We start from the raw sequence: 19329 nt of genomic DNA, 5'->3' as shown, positions 1-19329 counted from the left end.
GGCCAAGTCGTGCTGTCTGTGTTTATGGACAGAGGCAGCATGGCTCAGGATCGAGCCCACAAATGTGCCATAATAGGAAGGCGCCTACTATAGTGGCATATTGAGAAGTGGCGGAGCCCAGACAGGGCCACTGACAAGGGGGTACAATCAGTCCTCCTGTACTGGACCCTGCCCTGCCAATTAAGCAGGGGGGCCTAGGGGATGTAGAGTATTGTGGGGGTGTTTTTTTTATATATATATATATATATATATATATATATACACTGTATATATATACTGTATATATATATATATATATATGAAGAGAGAGAGATATATGGCATTTACTGTAGGTGACTTTGAACATGGCATGGTTGTTGGTGCCAGACAAGCTAGTCTAAGTACTTCAAAAACTGCTGATCTCTCTATTTTCACGTACAGCCATCTCTAGGGTTTACAGAAAATGGTCCAAAAAATGTCCAGTAAATGGCAGTTGTGTGGACACAAATGCCTTGTTAATGTCAGAAGTCAGAGGAGAATTGGCAGACTGGTTTGAGATGATAGAAAGGTAACCGTGACTCAAATAACCACTCATTACAAGCAAGGTATGCAGAATACTATCTCTGAATGCACAACACATCAAACCCAACCTTAAAGCAGATGAGCTACAGCAGTAGAAGATTACACTGGGTGCCACTCCTGTCCTTTAAGGAAACTGGAGCTGCTGAGGCTCACCAAAATTGGACAATAGAAGATTGGAAAATTGTTGCCTGTTCTGATGAGTCTGGATTTCAGCTGTGACATTTGGATGGTAGGGTCAGAATTTGGCATAAACAACATGAAAGCATGGATCCATCTTGCCTTGCCTCAACGGTTCAGGCTGGTGGTGGTGTAATGGTGCGGGGGATATTTTCTTGGCACACCTTGGGCCCTTAGTACCAGCTGAGCATCAGTTTCCCCTTTATGACTACAATGTACACATCTTCTGATGGCTACTTCCAGCAGGATAAGGCACCATGATGTCACAAAGATCAAATAATTTCAAACTTATTTCTTGAACATGACAATGAGCTCATTGTACTCCAATGGCCTCCACAGTCACCAGGTCAATCCAATAGAGCACCTATTGCACCTGACAAATCTGCAGCAACTGCTGATGCTTTCATGTCAATATGGACCAAAATCTCCGAAGAATTTTTCCAACACGTTGTTGAATCTATGTGTGTATACTGTATATACACACATTCTTTTCTGTGTCAAGACATTCAAATTATGTTTTGACACAGGTCAACTTTTGGTCATTTTTTTTTTTGTTTTTTAGTTTCAATAAGTTTTTATTGTAACATTATCGTAGTTTTATTTTTAAGGATTTTGCACAGAGCAGCCCGGATCCTCCTCTTCTCAGGTTCCATGCCGGAGCTCCCGGCTCCTCCTTCCTAAAGGGTGCCCCAACAGCAAGCAGCTTGCTCTTGGAGCACCCAAGCAGGCGCGCTCCCAACCTGCGGCTCTGTGTGTCCATTCACAGTAAGGTACACTAGCCACCTGACACCAAGAAGAGAGTTACCATCAAGCTTTGCAAGGGAGCCAGTGCTGGTTTATACTCTGTGGTTGAATTCTGCCGGAGCTGTCATGCTGGGAGCAGGCTGTAGTAGTCCTTAACTACTCGCTGTGCACTTCCTATTTCTCTGTGTGGTGGATGGGATCACAAGCTGTTTGTCATCATATCATTCACCTGGGTGGAAGTTTTACAATACTACTATTTGAACTGAACTTTATTTGAGCATCTGTTGGATCATTTACCTTTGGAGTGGACTGCACAATGTTTTGATACAAGTTATATCTGTATATTTTACATGCTTTAACTGTATGATCCTGACAGATCAGTGCCATTCATTTACATTGCTTTGACACTTTTCATCTGTGTATTCCACACATTGCAACTTTATGATCCTGTTTGATCAGTGTTAACTATTTGAAGCATTTGGCCAGTTAACTTTTTCATATATTGTAGCACAACTCCCTCTGTCTCATGATAGGGCTCACTGGCTGTGATTGACAGCAGCAGGAGCCAATCAGGAGTGTGATACCCCAGGGTTGAAAAGCTCTCGTGGACATCGCTGCATCGACAGGGGGCTCAGGTAAGTATTTGGGGAGGGGGGGGGGGGGGGGGGCTGCTGCACACTGAAGGTTTTTTAACTTCACACATAGAATAGATGATAGAGCCTGGACTCTGAGCATTAGGTTGGCCATACTGCATACTGCCCTAAAAAGGTTGTTGATGTGCACTGTGCCCAACGTGAAATTATTTTTTCCTGCTGTAGTTTCTATTATTATTATTAATTTAATTTAATTATTTAATTATTAATTTAATTTAATTTATTAATTTTAATGATAAATCTCTTAAAATAACATTAGATGCTGCAGCAATACCCTTCACATGGCTGGAATTACACATCCCAGGGGCATTATTGCTCTGGATTAGTGTACGCTTGTGTTGCCTTCTGTGGAAACACTGTGAAAACAGTGAAACACTTTTCAGAGGGTAATTGTCAGGCAGTAAGGAAGAAGCAAATGCATTCATTGTACATCGCTGAAAGATGGCCCCCTTCAAGGGTATGAGTTTTTTTTTTGCCATCAAATGCGACAGGGGGCGATTCGTTTTATAACCCCCTAATTTCTGCCTTTGCTTGTTACCCCCTCCTGAGCCTCTGAACCATGTATGTACCCCTGACTCGTGCACACTGTATGGTACATACTCCTGAAACCTGCACTCAGTTTCTTTGCATTTTCTTGACACCGGAATATTGTAAATTATAAACATACTTTTACGTTTGGTTAGAATATGTAAATATTTTAGTGTGCTCAGTCTTGGTCGCTTTACATCTTTTATTTACAACCATTATGATTTCTTCAAATCCTGTCATATCCTTAAGCATCCCATGGGTTTAAAAGATGGGTACCTCTCTCAAAACATCAGTACAATGCTAATGTACTCTTCCATAATACTGAGGCTCAGGTTTTTGCAGTTCACTTTTTGGGAGACTTTATGTGCAAGCCATCAGCCCCCCTTAACACAAGATAAAAAGTACAATCAACCATCTAAATAATATGATCATTTTTGACAGTTTAATTCTTACCTTTCCCTTGTGCCAAGTTTCTGTTATATCCTACGGGACTAAAGTACTCAAATATAAAAACAGCCACTGCGGACACCAATAGAAGCATCACAAACATCATCACCCAGACAGAAGCACTAAACGGTTCTGCAGCAAGATAGGAGACAAGGAAGAAAAACAATTTATTAAACTGACAGCTAAAAAATTCCAGATTCAAATGAAATGATTCTTTAGTTATAAATATAGATATAGTGAAGGCCTAGAGCTAAGACATACAGTTTGTGCTTTGTGTATATAATACAATAGCAGCTTCAGAATCATCTAAATTGATAAAAAAAGGGGGGTTGACTTTTAGTTGAGTAGCATTATATTATATTGTTGCATTAAGCACCTATATATCTATAGGTATATATTTGTTATTCCTGATTAAACACAACTAGAGCGCATAGAAGTATTCCGATTCATGATGTATATCAGAATGTTTTCTTTCTGAAATAAAAGATAAATACAAAAACTTAGTAGCTGCAACATCCATAGACCTAAATCTTTCTGAATATAATAAGGGGATAGGCGCTAGCGCTAACAGTACAGGGGGGGGGATGGCAAAAAAGAAAAAAATACCAAAGAGAAGGGGTATTAAAATCCAATGTACTGGATATGGGCTAGGGCGCCCATGAGCTTAGGGCTGCCATCCAGGGAAAACTGAAACCAGGCATCCGAAGTTGCGATGGAGATGAAGGAGAGAGAGGCGACTCTAAGTGCAGGTATCCTATCCAATTTAATGCAATAAAAACAACAGTAAAAACGTACATTAAAGTAAGGGTAGACAGGCACATCTGAAGGGTAGTGTGGGGTCAAGTCCCTGATTGTCCTTTTCTCCTGCAGAGCAGTAGCTGTGGCGTCTCGTTGCTTCTGTTGGTCTCCATGTAGAGTCGGCTGTCACGGTGATGGAAATCCGACCAAGGCGAAGCTTGGGACGCTGCAAGCGTGGGATCGTGACGTCACTAGTATGCAACACGTTTCCGAGCGTGCGTGCGTGCTGCGAGTGGTACGGCAGCCGCACTCCTTTTTCAAGCTTGACACGGAGACCAACGGAAGCAACGAGACGCCACAGCTAATGCTCTGCAGGACTAAAGGACAATCAGGGACTTGACCTCACACTACCCTTCAGATGTGCCTGTCTACCCTTACTTTAATGGAAGTTTTTACTGTTGTTTTTATTGCATTAAATTGGATACCTGCACTTAGAGGCGCCTCTCTCTCATTCATCTAAATCTTTCTGAGCCTCTTATGTAAACTCTATGTAAACGCTATGTAGAAAAATGTGTTAAATATAGACCTACAGAAATATGAATGGGCAAGAAATGCGAGAATTTAATTTGCCTTTAATAACACTCACCTTTGCATTGATCTGTTCCTCTGTTGCATCTATGGGTTAACAAATGTTAGCCCACTTGCTTCCCACATGACAGTGTTCAAGCCTCTTGATTGGATTCACTGGCATGAACACTGCATCCTGGGTAAAGGTCACATGCTCTTCTAAACCAGGAAGCATTGGGTATTTCTGACAGCTCTGACAGGTGAGAGGAGATGAGATGAAATGAGATGGGATGGGATAGGATGGGATGGGATGAAATGAGATAAGATGGGATGGGATGAGATGAAATGAGAGGAGCACAGTGAAGCATAGTGAAGGTAAGTATTTCTAAGTGTGTGTGGGGGAGGGGGATGGGAGTTTTTAATTAAACATGCCAGATACTGCTGTAAGTGTTACAGCATGGCAGTTTTAGGATGTAAACAAACTGCTTCACTAATAAAAATATTAGTTTGTGCATAAAATTGAATTTTTTTAAATCAAATACTTTTTATTGAATTAAAGTTTTTTTGTTTACAAACTGTATATACAAATAAAACATTAAAAAACAAATATCCACAAAAAAAAAAAAGAGTTCTGATATGTAGCAACCATTTCTAAAGAAGATTGACATTACATCACAATAAATAATTAAATTAGGTTCCCCACAGTAGACCCATCATAGAGCAGCAACACTATCGGCAGAGTCAGGGAGATCATCAGCACTAATGGGGGCGACATATGGGGAGGATACCCAGTAAGACCAAATTTTATTACATTTTTTTGAACAGCCTCTACTGTATGCTCACTCTGTATCCAGCACGGAAATCACTGCCACGCACCATTGGGCACAAGTTGGCAGACTAGTACAAACCCGATTCCAAAAAAGTTGGGAAATTGTGAATAAAAACAGAATGCAATGATGTGGAAGTTTCAAATTTCCATATTTTATTCAGAATACAATATGGATGACATATCAAATGTTTAAACTGAGAAAATGTATAATTTTAAGGGAAAAATAAGTTGATTTTAAATTTCATGGCATTAACACATCTCACAAAAGTTGGGACAAGGCCATGTTTACCACTGTGTGGCATTCCCTCTTCTTTTTATACCAGTCTGCAAACGTCTGGGGACTGAGGAGACAAGTTGCTCAAGTTTAGGAATAGGAATGTTGTCCCATTCTTATCTAATACAGGCTTCAAGTTGCTCAACTGTCTTAGGTCTTATTTGTCGCATCTTCTTCTTTATGATGCGCCAAATGTTTTCTATGGATGAAAGATCTGGACTGCAGGCTGGCCATTTCAGTATCCGGATCCTTCTTCTATGCAGCCATGATGTTGTAATTGATGCAGTATGTGGTCTGGCATTGTCAAGTTGGAAAATGCAAGGTCTTCCCTGAAAGAGACGACGTTTGGATGGGAGCATATGTTGTTCTAGAACTTGGATATACCTTTCAGCATTGATGGTGCCTTTCCAGATGTGTAAGCTGTGCAGGCCACATGCACTCATGCAACCCCATACCATCAGAGATGCAGGCTTCTGAACTTAGCGTAGAGAACAACCTGGGTTGTCCTTGTCCTCTTTAGTCCTGATGACATGGCGTCTCAGTTTTCCAAAAAGAACTTAAAATTTTGATTTGTCTGACCACAGAACAGTTTTCCACTTTGCCACACTCCATTTTAAATGAGCCTTGGCCCAGAGAAAGCACCTGCGCTTTTGGATCATGTTTAATTATGGCTTCTTTTTTTGGCCTATAGAGTTTTAGCCGGAAACAGCGAATGTCACGGGGGATTGTGTTCACCGACAATGTTTTCTGGAAATATTCCTGAGCCCATGTTGTGATTTCCATTACAGTAGCATTCCTGTATGTGGTGCAGTGCCGTCTAAGAACCAGAAGATCCAGTATGGTTTTCCAGCCTTGACCCTTACGCACAGAGATTGTTCCAGATTCTCAATTTTTCTCAGAGAAACTCCTTTCTGATATTGCTCCACTATTTTTCGCTGCAGCATTGGGGGAATTGGTGATCCTCTGCCCATCTTGACTTCTGAGAGACACTGCCACTCTGAGAGGCTCTTTTTATACCCAATCATGTTGCCAATTGACCTAATAAGTTGCAAATTGGTCCTCCAGCTGTTCCTTATATGTACTTTTTTACTTTTACGGCCTCCTATTACTATCTGTCCCAACTTATTTGGAATGTGTAGCTCTCATGAAATCCAAAATGAGGCAGTATTTGGCATGACATTTCAAAATGTCTCACTTTCAACATTTGATATGATATCTATATTATTTTGTAAATAAAATATAAGTTTATGAGATTTGTAAATTAGTCCATTCCTTTTTTACTCACAATTTGTACAGTGTCCCAACTTTTTTGGAATTGGGTTGGTAGATAGCCAAGGCTGAAAAATCTAATTATGGGCAAGAAGTAACAAATAGGTAAATAAAATTTTCTGGGAAAAAAAGACCATAAGGTTCCAATAAAATTTGAAATATATCTATCCAGTACTGAAACAATTTAGGACAATGCCATCACATCTGAATCAATGTGACTGTATGTACACTACAGCATCAGCTTTTGAGAGGGGGGGAAACAAAACTTTTGAAGGAGCACTAATGCAGCTGTCCACTGATCCTCATCTACTTCACCTATACCTTGATTCTCTATCTGTCTACATTTAATCAAGCTTTTAAGATTTTAACAGTGTCACCACCATAGAGAGAATATTGGAAAATTAAAATGTGTAAAAGATAGTATATTGATAGTATATTTGACAAAAAATTACAACATAAAAAACTTGCCATGCCTCTTACTAAATACCTTGGACTGTCTACTTTCCAAAAAGGGGTCATTTGGGGGGATAGCTGTACTGTCCTGGCATTTTTGGGCCTCAAGAAATGAGATAGGCCATTAGTACATTAAGATTGATAAATTTTTAGATATACTGTATATACCAAAGTTTGAGGACTTTGGGCTTTAACTTTCTTACAGATCAAATAATAAACACTGATTTGGATCATTTTCATGAAAGAAATGTAGCAGAATACATTTTTGCCTAAATTTATGAAGAAAGGTTATTTATTTGCAATCTTTTATATCAGAAATGAAGAAAAACACGTTTTTTTTTTGTTTTTTTTTTCGGTCTTTTTATTTTTTTTTTAGCAATAAATAAAAAACCTAATGTTGATTAAGTACCACCAAAAGAAAGCTTTATTTGTGTGAATAAAATTATAAAATAAAAATGTTGCATGAATGCTCAATTGTCATTCAAAGTGCGACAACGCTGAAAGCTGAAAATTAGTCTGGGCAGGAAGGGGGTGAAAATGCCTGTATTGATGTGGTTAATGTATATAGTTAGACAAGGGTTGGGCTGATCTATATGTTATGCTAGTTTCAAGCAGCTGTCAGAAAAGTTATGATAGGAAAGCATGCAAAATGCTTAAAGTCTGTATAAAGTTTTAAGGACAAAAAGACCTGCACATGCTTAGTTTAGGCTTGCCTAATATAGAAACCATGCAATTTGGTATTTCTCACCTAAAAAAGCAGATGGAGAAACGGTGCCATTGCTACGTGATACCATAACACTAATTCCAGTTTCGACAAATGGAACTGAAAAATCAACAACCTCCGAACGCTCTTCATTAATTGTGAGTGAACCCACTGCCATAACCGCTCGTTTGTAAACCACCTGGTCCATTAATGACAATGCAGAAAACAGAAAGAGCAGAAATGTCAGTTAATGTCACTAGAACGGGAAAATGGTAGACTTATATTTACAAGTTCTTACTAAAGGGTTCTTTTACCTAACAGAACTTACTTCACCAATCATTCCATTCCAAACGTTATTGATTTTTTTTCCGTGCTTCCCATTGGTTACGAGGTAAAGGTCATATGTGAATTTCACAGTATTTGATAGTTTCTTCAAGATATCTATGCAGAATCCCTTACAACATTTTTTCACATATGTCCCTTCAGTTGTTGAATTGCTGCAACAAGCAGAACACATTAATATAATCAAACTAATATTTTAAAGCATTTAGTTAAGAACAGTATATATAAGGGTTGACCTTTTTCTTATTGCCCTCTACATTGTCAATATGGGGACTATAGGCCATGGAGCCTGATCTTTAGATGTACAGTATATGCATCCTGTACATAACTGATATCTAAAGCTCAAAAGCAGTGGTTTACATGATGTTATAGGCGATACTGGAGTGTAAAACAATCGAAAAAATAACATATTTCCATCTCAGTTTCCTGTCTAATGACTTCCTGATTCACATATAATAAACAAAATAGGTGGCTAAAACACTTCCTGACCACTCACCGCATATATACTGCGGCAGGGTGGCCCGGCTGCTCAAAATCACGCATAGGTAAGTGATTTTGTGCAGGGGTTTTTGGGGACAAAGTGGAAGCCACTCAGGGGGTCCAGCAGCCGCGATGGCCCCCGGCCACCCGCAACTGTGCAGGAGATTGACAGAACCGCCGTCTGCCTATGTAAACAAGGCAGATGGCTGTTCTGCCACAGAGGAAAAGGGAGATCTGTGTTTCAGCTAAGCTGAAACACAGATATCTCTTTTCCCCCAGCACATCCATCCCCCACACAGTTAGAAAGCATTCCCTAGGAGCACACTTAACCCCCTTGATCACCTCTTGTGTTAACCCCTTCCCTGCCAGTGTCATTTATACAGTAACCGTGCATTTTTTTTTTTTTTTTAGCACGATCACTGTATTGGTGTCACTGGTCCCCAAAACGTGTCACTTAGTGTCAGATTTGTGTGCCGCAATGTCACAGTCCTGCTAAAAATGGATTTTTGTAAGAACTTACCGTAAAATCCTTTTCTCTTAAGCTCATTGACAGACGTAGTCTTCTTGATTCTCAAGAGCTGGGTTATGTTGTCTCCGCAGGAGTAGGACTAGGCAGAATGACAAAACGTTCTGGCTCCACCCTAGGGGCAGTCCCTGAGGGTATATCCTCCCTCTCTCTGCTACAGGGAATCAGTTCTGTTTAAAGCAGTACAGAGAATTTAACCCAACCCAACTCAATGATAGAGGGGCGGGTACTACGTCTGTCAATGAGCTTAAGAGAAAAGGATTTTACGGTAAGTTCTTACAAAAATCAATTTTTCTCTATCGCTCATTGACAGACGTAGTCTTCTTGATTCTCAAGAGCTGGGACATCCAGAAGCAGTGCCACAAATGAGGGGTGGGATTGACAAAATCAAATCCAATCTAGAAGGCCCAACCGGTGCCAAACTAGAAGTTTTAAAGGCTCATTATAAACAAAGAATGAGGCTAAAGAAAAATTTTTCCAACGGAAAAAAACCCTCGAGGTAGACCACTGGTCTCCTCAAATTGCGGCCTGCAAAACCTTGCGGCCAAATGAGGCATCAGACGATGCCATTACATCAACTTTATAATGTTTAGAGAAGGTATGCACCGACGACCAGGTAGCCGCCTTGCACACCTGGACCACTGACGCCTGATGGCGAAAGGCCCAAGACGCACTAAGTGCCCGAGTGGAGTGCGCCTTAACAGGGAACGGGGGCTCCCGACCCTTAATAGAATAAGCCTGCACTACCGTCTGTCTGATCCATCTGGAAATGGTCGCGGCAGAAGCAGGCAACCCCTTTTTGGGTCCATCTGGGATCACAAAAAGTGAATCCGTCTTGCGAAACGAGTCTGTCGTTTTCAAGTATACCCTGATCGCCCGGACCACATCCAAGGAGTGCAAAGCAAATTCCCGAGGATGACTGGGCTTAGGACACAGGGAAGGTAATACAATTTCTTCATTCAGATGAAATTCTGAAACCACTTTTGGTAGGAAGGATGGATTCGGACGAAGAACCACCTTATCTCTATGAACCACCAGATATGGTGAACGACAAGATAATGCGGCCAGTTCTGACACCCTGCGTGCAGAAGTAATAGCCACCAAGAAGGCCACCTTCTGGGACAACGTGGGTAGAGGAATCTCCCTAATATCTTCAAAGGGAGGTTTCTGAAGAACCGACAACACTAGATTAAGATCCCAGGGGGGTAACGGCGCGTGCACTGGCGGAGCCAGATGTCGCACCCCCTGGATGAAATTCCGCACCAAGGAATGAGTAGCCAAAGGCTTCTGAAAGAAGATGGCTAATGCTGAGACCTGACCCTTGATAGTACTCAAGGCCAGTTTCTGCTCAACCCCTTGTTGCAGAAAAGCCAATATTCGGCTAATCGAATAAGACCGAGGACGGAACCCCAAAGGTTCACACCATGCAATGTAGGACTTCCATGTGCGATGATAAATCTTTCTGGAAGTCACTTTCCTTGCTTCAACTAGAGTAGGAATAACGGAAGCTGACAAACCTTTGTCCTTCAGCACCTGGGTCTCAATAGCCAGGCCGTTAAAGCCAGCGATCGTAAAGCAGGATGGAAGATCGGTCCCTGAGACAGTAGATCCTCCCTGAGAGGAAGTCTCCATGGGACGTCCGCCACCAGTCTGACCATGTCGGCGTACCAAGCTCGACGAGGCCAGTCCGGAGCTACCAGGATTACTGGGATTCCTTCCTCCTCTACCCTGCGAAGAAGTCTTGGCAGTAACGCGAGAGGAGGGAAGGCATATATTAGCTGGTATTGCCCCCACGGGGCGATCAGTGCGTCTGCGGTTTCTGCTAGAGGATCGCGGGAGCGAGCCACGAATCTCTGAACTTTCCTGTTGAATCGTGATGCCAACAGATCCACATCCGGGGTGCCCCACCGTAGGCACAACTGGTGGAAAACGTCTGGATGGAGGGACCATTCCCCCTGATCCAGGGTCTGACGGCTGAGATAATCTGCCTGCCAATTCTCCACCCCCGGAATGAACACCGCAGAGATTGTTGGAACAAATCGTTCCGCCCAGCGAAGAATGCAAGCCACTTCTTTGGCCGCTCGGACACTCTTGGTGCCCCCCTGATGATTGACATAAGCCACGGCCGTGGCATTGTCCGACTGGATCCGAACCGGGCTGCCCTGGAGCTGCTCGGTCCAGTGAATCAGACAAAGTCTGATCGCTCTCAGTTCCAATACATTTATCGGTAACCTGGATTCTTCCGGGGACCAAAGTCCCTGGACCGATAACTGACCAAGAATTCCTCCCCATCCGGATAGACTGGCATCCGTGGTCACTATCGTCCAATATATTGGCAGAAATGACTTTCCCTGGCTGAGCATTGGAGACCGAAGCCACCAAACCAGAGACTCTCTGGTCTGTTTGCTCAATCGTATCTGATTGTCCAGGGATTCCGGATTCCGATTCCATCTGAGAAGAATCTCTTGCTGAAGAATTCGGGTATGGGACTGGGCAAATGGAACTGCTTCGAATGAAGCCACCATCAACCCCAGAACCCTCATGCACGTCCGAAGGGAAGACCAGCTGTTGGACAGTAACAACTGGACTGCTGATTGAATCTTTCGAAGTTTCCCTACCGGAAGGAAAACTCTCGTCCTGACTGTGTCTAGAATTAGACCCAGATATTCGAGCCTCTGGGTGGGAACCAGAAATGACTTTTGCTGGTTCACCAGCCACCCGAATTCCTGTAAAGAAATCATAGTAATTTCTATGTTTTGTAGCAAGGTCTGAGGAGACTCTGCATGAAGCAGAAGATCGTCTAGGTAACCTAGAATCGATATACCTCTTTGGCGCAGAAGTGCCAACATTGGGGCCAACACCTTTGTGAAGACCCGCGGAGCCGTGGCGAGACCGAAAGGTAACGCCACAAACTGATAGTGGTTCTCCTCTACGGAAAAGCGTAGAAAACGCTGATGTCCTGCGAAAATGGGAATGTGAAGATATGCGTCCTTGATGTCTATGGACGCTAGGACATCCCCTGGATGCAGGAAGGCTGCTCCCGTGCGAATGGACTCCATTCTGAATTATCTTATGTTGACGAAAGAATTGAGTGCTCTTAAGTCCAGAATTGGACGCACTTTGCCCTCTTTCCTGGGTATTGTAAACAGGTTTGAATAAAACCCTTGAAACCGTTCTGTCCAAGGAACGTGGACTACCACTCCTTGTTGTAGTAAATCTGTGACTGCTCTCCTCAGATCTTCTAAACGATCTGCGGATAGACGGATATTGGAAGGGAAGAATCGCGCCGGTGGGAGAGATCGAAACTCGATCTTGTACCCTGACCTTATGACTTCGCAAACCCAATTGTCCGGGATTCTGGAAAGCCATGGATCCGGGAACCGGCGAAGACGTCCCCCCACCCCAGTTATGGGTGGGGGCGCACCTTCAGGCTTTGGATGGTTTATCTTCAGGTCTGGAGGGGGCGGGCTTTTGCTTGCCCGACCAACGACCCCTGACGCCTCCTGTAGGAGCTTTGGAGGACTTAGTTTTTTCACCCGCTGGACGAAAAAAACCTCTTGTGAGCAGAAAAAGAAGGCCCTCGTCTTTGACGAGTTCCTCTACCTTTAAAATTTTGCGGTAAAAAGGTGCTTTTTCCACCGGTGAGATCCTTAATGATCTCATCTAAGTTGGCTCCAAATAGACGCTCTCCTGAAAAGGGGATATTAGCCAATGCTTTTTTGGAACCTTGGTCGGCTAACCAACCTTTTAGCCACAGTGTACGCCTGAGAACCACCGCTGAGACTGATGCTCGCGCCATTAATGGAGTGGCGTCTAACGCCGCATCACATACAAACTGTAACCCCTGTATCATTTGTTCCAACAAATCTGATACCGCCTGAGGGACTTCTTCTAAGTCCCGGCGTAACCACTTGGTCCATTCAGTTACAGCCTGCGAAACCAGACCAATAGCAATTATTGGTCTGAAAGCTGATCCAATCAAGGAAAACATGGTGCGAGACATAGCTTCTATCTTGCGATCCACTGGATCTTTAAAAGACGGAGCGTCTTCTAAAGGAATAACCGTGGCTTTATTCAATCTAGCAATAGGTGAATCCACCACAGGTGGTTCTGTCCATTTCTTAATAAGGGTTTCCTCAAACGGATAACGCCTGTCAATGCGTTTAGAAATATTAAAAGTGCGTTTTGGCAGACGCCATTCTTCTTCGATTGGATTGCCAAAACATTTGGGCAATGGAAAAACCTTCGCCACTTTGATGCGCTTTTTAGTCCCAAAAGGGATCTCAGTTTCAGCTATTTCCGATGGAGTACCCTGTAACCTTAAAGTCTCTTGAACAGATACAATGAGTGCGTTTACCAACGCTTCCTCTCGGGCTATGGCGGATGCCGAAACATCCTCCTCACTGTCTGAAGAGACAGGACCCGAGACACCAATACCAGATGAAGTACCTGCAACTGCAGAAATAGGCTCAGAGTCTGAATCCGAAGTTTCAGATAATAAGGGGTTAGGCGGGGGTCGCTTTCTTGCGCCCTGTCCCTGACAAGCCACTTCCACCCGGGACACAAAAGTTTCCATAATAGCTGACAAAGATTCAATTGTCAATGGGGTGCTGGAGGATCCCGCAGACCCCTCGAGGGGATCCGGAGGAGATACATGAGTGGCAGGGTCCATGTTAATACAGGACACCTTTGCCAGCAAAAACAAAAAAACTTTTTTTTTTTTTTTTTTTTTTTGTGTGTCTCCCCCTAGCGCAATAGCGCCCCTCAGAGTACCTGCTTCTCGATCCCAGAGAGAGAGAGAGGGACCCCCAAGGCTCACCAACCGATGCAGTGCAGTTTCCAACAAACTGCAGTCAGCGTCTGTCTTACACAGACTGGAAGGAGCTGTTTGCTTTTTTCCCGGGCAGAAGGCGTGGCTCCGCCCCCTGTGTACGCCTTCCGGCGTTCCCAGCCCTCCACGAGGTAGCTGGGCTCACAAAACATGGCCGCCCCCATAGAAGAGACATAAGACTCCAAAAACATGGCGGCCGGCGTGACCTGAGGACATACATGCATTCGGTCTACGGCAAAATGGCGGCGGACCGCCGATATCGTCTTCCCAGCACATCCACCTGCACTCTGCTAAGAGGTGACATATGGATCTACAGAGATATACTGCACATAAGGTAGGATTATACCTCCTATGTCTGCTGTAATTTACAGTCTGCTGGGTAGAGTGTTAGCTCTTGAACCAAGTCCACTTCCCACAAACACATGCTGTATTACAAGGGGGACTTGTAAGTATCAGATATATACTGACCATATATGGAGGGGCCCATAATATATACTGCCTCATAATGAGGAAAAAAGGGAACGTTTACTCACCATACCGAACCGATAGGCACCCTCTCTTCACAATACCCTCTCCACCGGGGTGGGGGTTTTGTGGACGCCTCGACTCTCTGGTACCTGGCGTCCCAGCGAGCTTTTAACTCGCAAAGTCAGTCCCTTTGCTGGGACTCCGTCGCGGCCGACTCAGCGCACTGGTCTGCACGCGCTCTTAGGCAGAAACCGGGGTGACCACTGGATCTCAACATCCAGCCCGTCGCCCGGCCCCGCATACTTACTTGAATATGTCGCGGCCGACCAAGCGCAATGCCATGGTCTGCGCGCGCTCGTAGGCCGGCTGGGGTGACCACAAGTGTCGCCCAGTCCGGCATTTTTGCTTGAAGATCTCACAGGAAAAAAACACTGGAGAAAACTACCTAAAAAATGTATTTTTCTTAAAGAAAAAAAGTCTTGCCAGGACCAAAAGATCCCAGCAAGGAACTTAGGTCCTTACTCCTGACTAGACAGAAAAAAACTGATTCCCTGTAGCAGAGAGAGGGAGGATATACCCTCAGGGACTGCCCCTAGGGTGGAGCCAGAACGTTTTGTCATTCTGCCTAGTCCTACTCCTGCGGAGACAACATAACCCAGCTCTTGAGAATCAAGAAGACTACGTCTGTCAATGAGGGATAGAGAAAAATGAATGATCGTCGCCATTACTAGTAAAAACAATTTAAAAAAATGCTGTAAATTCCTCCCATAGCTTGTAGACGCTATAACTTTTGTGCAAGCCAATCAAAATACACTTATTAGGATTCATTTTTACCAAAAAATATGTAGCAGAATACAAATTGGCCTAAATTGATGAAAAAAATAGATATTTAAATTTTTTTTTATTGGGAATGGTTTATAGCAGAAAGTAAAAAATATTGTTTTTGTTTTCAAAATGGTCAGTATTTTTTTGTTTATAGAGCAAATAATAAAAACCGCAGAGGTGATCAAATACCACCAAAAGAAAGTTCTATTAGTGGGAAAAAACCCCATAAATTTTATTTGTATACAGAGTCGCGCGACTGTGCAATTGTCAGTAAAAGCAACGCAGTACCGTATCACAAAAAATGGTCTGTTTATTAAGGGGGTAAAACCTTACAGAGCTGAAGTGGTTAAAGGGACACTGTCATGACTGTACTATGGGGACTGCTTTTGCTGGCTCCCTTAAGACAATGCCAGTTGACTGAATGCCAGGGAACTAATATTATCAAAAATATTACAGCAATGGCAGCCTTCACAATTGACACAGTCCCTTTAAAAACGAATGTGTTTTTAAGTTTAGGTTATAACAAAATATATAGGTAACTATTTTTATAATTAGTAAACTTACCATTCACTAAATATTCACTATATGCATCTCTTTCTTTTGCATGTGTTTTAAATTACAATTATTGATTCACCTACAATCTGTACTTGAATGCATGATAAATGTCACATTCGCTGCTTTATAAATACAACTTTTAGGTGTTTTTTTTTCATGTTTCTGGACCTTTAGCAGAAATGTATTTCTTGAAAATCAAAGTCATCTCCCCAACCATATTTTACAATTAAAGCTCTGGGGATTTATGAATCAGCATTTGTGTCAATCAGATACGTTCCCAAAACTATCCTCTAAATATTCCTGCCTACAGTATAGGAAAAATAAGTGAAAGGTCATGTATTTTTTTTTTTTATGAATTCTTTATTTTTCAAAAAATTTGGTGAGATACAACAGAATCACACATTGTTACATAATGCAGGTTACAATAAATCCATGCATATGGTTGACAAAGTGTGGATTTCTTGGTGCATTATGTTGGAGAATTATACATAGTAATTCTATTAAAAACACAATATTCCTGAAAATACGAAAAACTAGTGCTAAAACAAAAAGGTGATGACTGGCTAAACCACTTCATGACCTTAATGTGTTTCTTCTTGAGCCACTCCTTTGTTGACATGACGGTATGTTTTGAGGGAAGAAGGTTCTCATCCAAGATTTTACAATACATGGCCCCTTCCATTGGCCCTTCAGAGTGCCTAAGTCAGCCTGTACCTTTAGCAGAGAAGCAGCCCAAAGCATCATGTTTCCATCTCTGTGCTTGACTGTATTGATGGTGTTCTTAGGGTCATAGTCAGCATTTTTCTTCCTCCAAACACGGTGAGTCGAGTTAATGCCAAAGAGCTTAATTTTGGGCTCATTTGACCACAGCACTTTCTCCCAATCCTTTTCTGAATATTTAAGATGTTCATTGGTATGATTATACATGTGCCTTCTTGAGGAGGGGGACTTGTCATGACCCTAAGAACACCATCTGTACTGTTAAGCACAGAGGTGGAAACATTATGCTTTGGGACTGTTTCCCTGCTAAAGGTACAAACCGACTCTGCCGCATTGAAGGGCCAATGGATGGGGTCATGTGTTGTAAAATCTTGGATGAGAACCTTCTTCCTTCAGCCAGAATACTGAAGAAGATGGGTCATGGATGGGTCTTTCAGCATGACAATGACTCAAAACATACCACCAAGGCAACAAAAGGGTGGCTCAAGAAAAAGCACATTAAGGTCATATAGTGTCCTAGTCTGTCTCTAGACCTTAACCCTGTAGAAAATTTATGGAGGAAGCTGGGACTTCGAGTTGCCAAGTGATGACAGCCAAGGATCTTTAAGGATTTAGAGAAGATCTGTAAAGAAGAGTGGGCCAAAACTCCTCCTGGAGATGTGTGCAAACCTGGTAACCAGCTACAAGAAATGTGTTACCTCTGTGCTTGCCAACAAGGGTTTCTCCACCAAGTATTAAGTCATGTTTTGCTTTGGGATCAAATACTTTTTTTACTCGCTGAACTGCAACTCAATTTATAACATTTGTATCATGTGATTTTTCTGGAGTTTTGGTTGATATTCTGTCTCCATCATTTAAAATACACCTATGATATCAATTATAGACCCTTTATTTCTTTGCAAGTGGGAAAATTTACAAATCTGCAGTTGATCAAAGGCAGGGGTTGATGAAGGTCACATTGATCCCAGACTGTGGTGTGTTAAATAATGATCACCTTATGAGCTACGCAAACATGTAGACAGCGGTAAGAAAAACTGGATTGAAAATAAGGAACGAAAAGGGAAAGCAAGGGAAGGGAGTTGAAGAAATCTGTCAGGCAGGAAAATATCCACATGTATTGTTTTTGACATGTGTACAGTAATAAAACCAGTATTTGCCTATTGCCAGATGGGATACCTCATGGCAGCTGCACCCTTTCCCTTCATGTACCTATTATTATGCTCATTGAAAGTTTTGTGTCCGGCATGTTTTTAGATTTGTTTTCCTCTAGTATGTTTTAAAGCATATATGAGAAAACCCAAAAGGATATGACACCTACTTCAGGCTACCTGAAGTGCAATACTTTATTTACAATATATATATATATATATATATATATATATATATACATATATATATATATATATATATATATATATATATATATATATCTATATATCAAGGGAGACTCTATACCTGGAATCCTTGTTTATATAGTGTACAACCAAGAAAATTCCTTACTCTTTCACTGCAGCAAACTAGAGCTGTTTAACCATCCTCAGTGGGCCTTGCGGGACTCTTGGGGCTCCTTACGGTAGGGGTGCAGGGTTTTAGTCGATTGGGGGGTGTTTGGGTGGGTGTCAGTGTTAAGAAATATGGGGCATTTGAGGGGAGAGGGAGAATACATGAATTGAGACACTGGCTTCCCACTGGAGTTTTTTTGTATTATATTTTTATACATTGAAATATAAAAAAGTGCTGCGCTAAATGTGATACAAACTACAAACCTAAATTGAATATACCTAATGAAGGTATATCTATCTATCTATCTATATACAGTATATATATATATATATATATATATATACAGTGGGTACGGAAAGTATTCAGACCCCCTTAAATTTTTCACTCTTTGTTATATTGCAGCCATTTGCTAAAATCATTTAAGTTCATTCTTCTTCCTCATGAATGTACACATAGCACCCCATACTGACAGAAAAACACAGAATTGTTGACATTGTTGCAGATTTATTAAAAAAGAAAAACTGAAATATCACATGGTCCTAAGTATTCAGACCCTTTGCTCAGTATTTAGTAGAAGCCCCCTTTTGATCTAATACAGCCAGGAGTCTTTTTGGGAAAGATGCAACAAGTCTTTCACACCTGGATTTGGGGATCCTCTGCCATTCCTCCTTGCAGATCCTCTCCAGTTCTGTCAGGTTGGATGGTAAACATTGGTGGACAGCCATTCTTAAGTCTCTCCAGAGATGCTCAATTGGGTTTAAGTCAGGGCTCTGGCTGGGCCATTCAAGAACAGTCACGGAGTTGTTGTGAAGCCACTCCTTCGTTATTTTAGCTGTGTGCTTAGGGTCATTGTCTTGTTGGAAGGTAAACCTTTGGCCCAGTCTGAGGTCCAGAGCACTCTGGAGACGGATTTTGTCCAGGATATCCCTGTACTTGGCCGCATTCATCTTTCCCTCGATTGCAACCAGTCGTCCTGTCCCTGCAGCTGAAAAACACCCCCACAGCATGATGCTGCCACCACCATGCTTCACTGTTGGGACTGTATTGGACAGGTGATGAGCAGTGCCTGGTTTTCTCCACACATACCGCTTAGAATTTATGCCAAAAAGTTCTATTTTGGTCTCATCAGACCAGAG

At 42.3% G+C, this 19329-nt stretch overlaps 1 protein-coding gene across 3 annotated transcripts in view; it reads right to left on the bottom strand.

Moving 5' to 3' along the window:
- The window catches only part of LOC309558818 (glutamate receptor ionotropic, NMDA 2A-like), a gene marked incomplete at its 3' end in the record, with an annotated part of 1171100 nt that overhangs the window by 52639 nt on the left and 1099132 nt on the right, over nucleotides 1-19329 (bottom strand). For all 3 annotated transcript variants that reach the window (XM_082261887.1, XM_082261886.1, XM_082261888.1), the window contains 3 exons: nucleotides 8272-8440; nucleotides 7989-8142; nucleotides 3117-3242 (listed from right to left, as the gene is read on the bottom strand). In XM_082261887.1, the coding sequence (XP_082118013.1) occupies nucleotides 3117-3242; nucleotides 7989-8142; nucleotides 8272-8440 (449 nt within the window). The remainder of the gene's footprint in view (nucleotides 1-3116; nucleotides 3243-7988; nucleotides 8143-8271; nucleotides 8441-19329) is intronic.

Source organism: Pelophylax lessonae (genome assembly GCF_965119305.1).
Source record: "Pelophylax lessonae genome assembly, chromosome: 6".
In the NCBI taxonomy this organism is placed as follows: Eukaryota; Metazoa; Chordata; class Amphibia; order Anura; family Ranidae; genus Pelophylax; species Pelophylax lessonae.
This window is presented reverse-complemented; position numbering and strand designations above follow the sequence as displayed.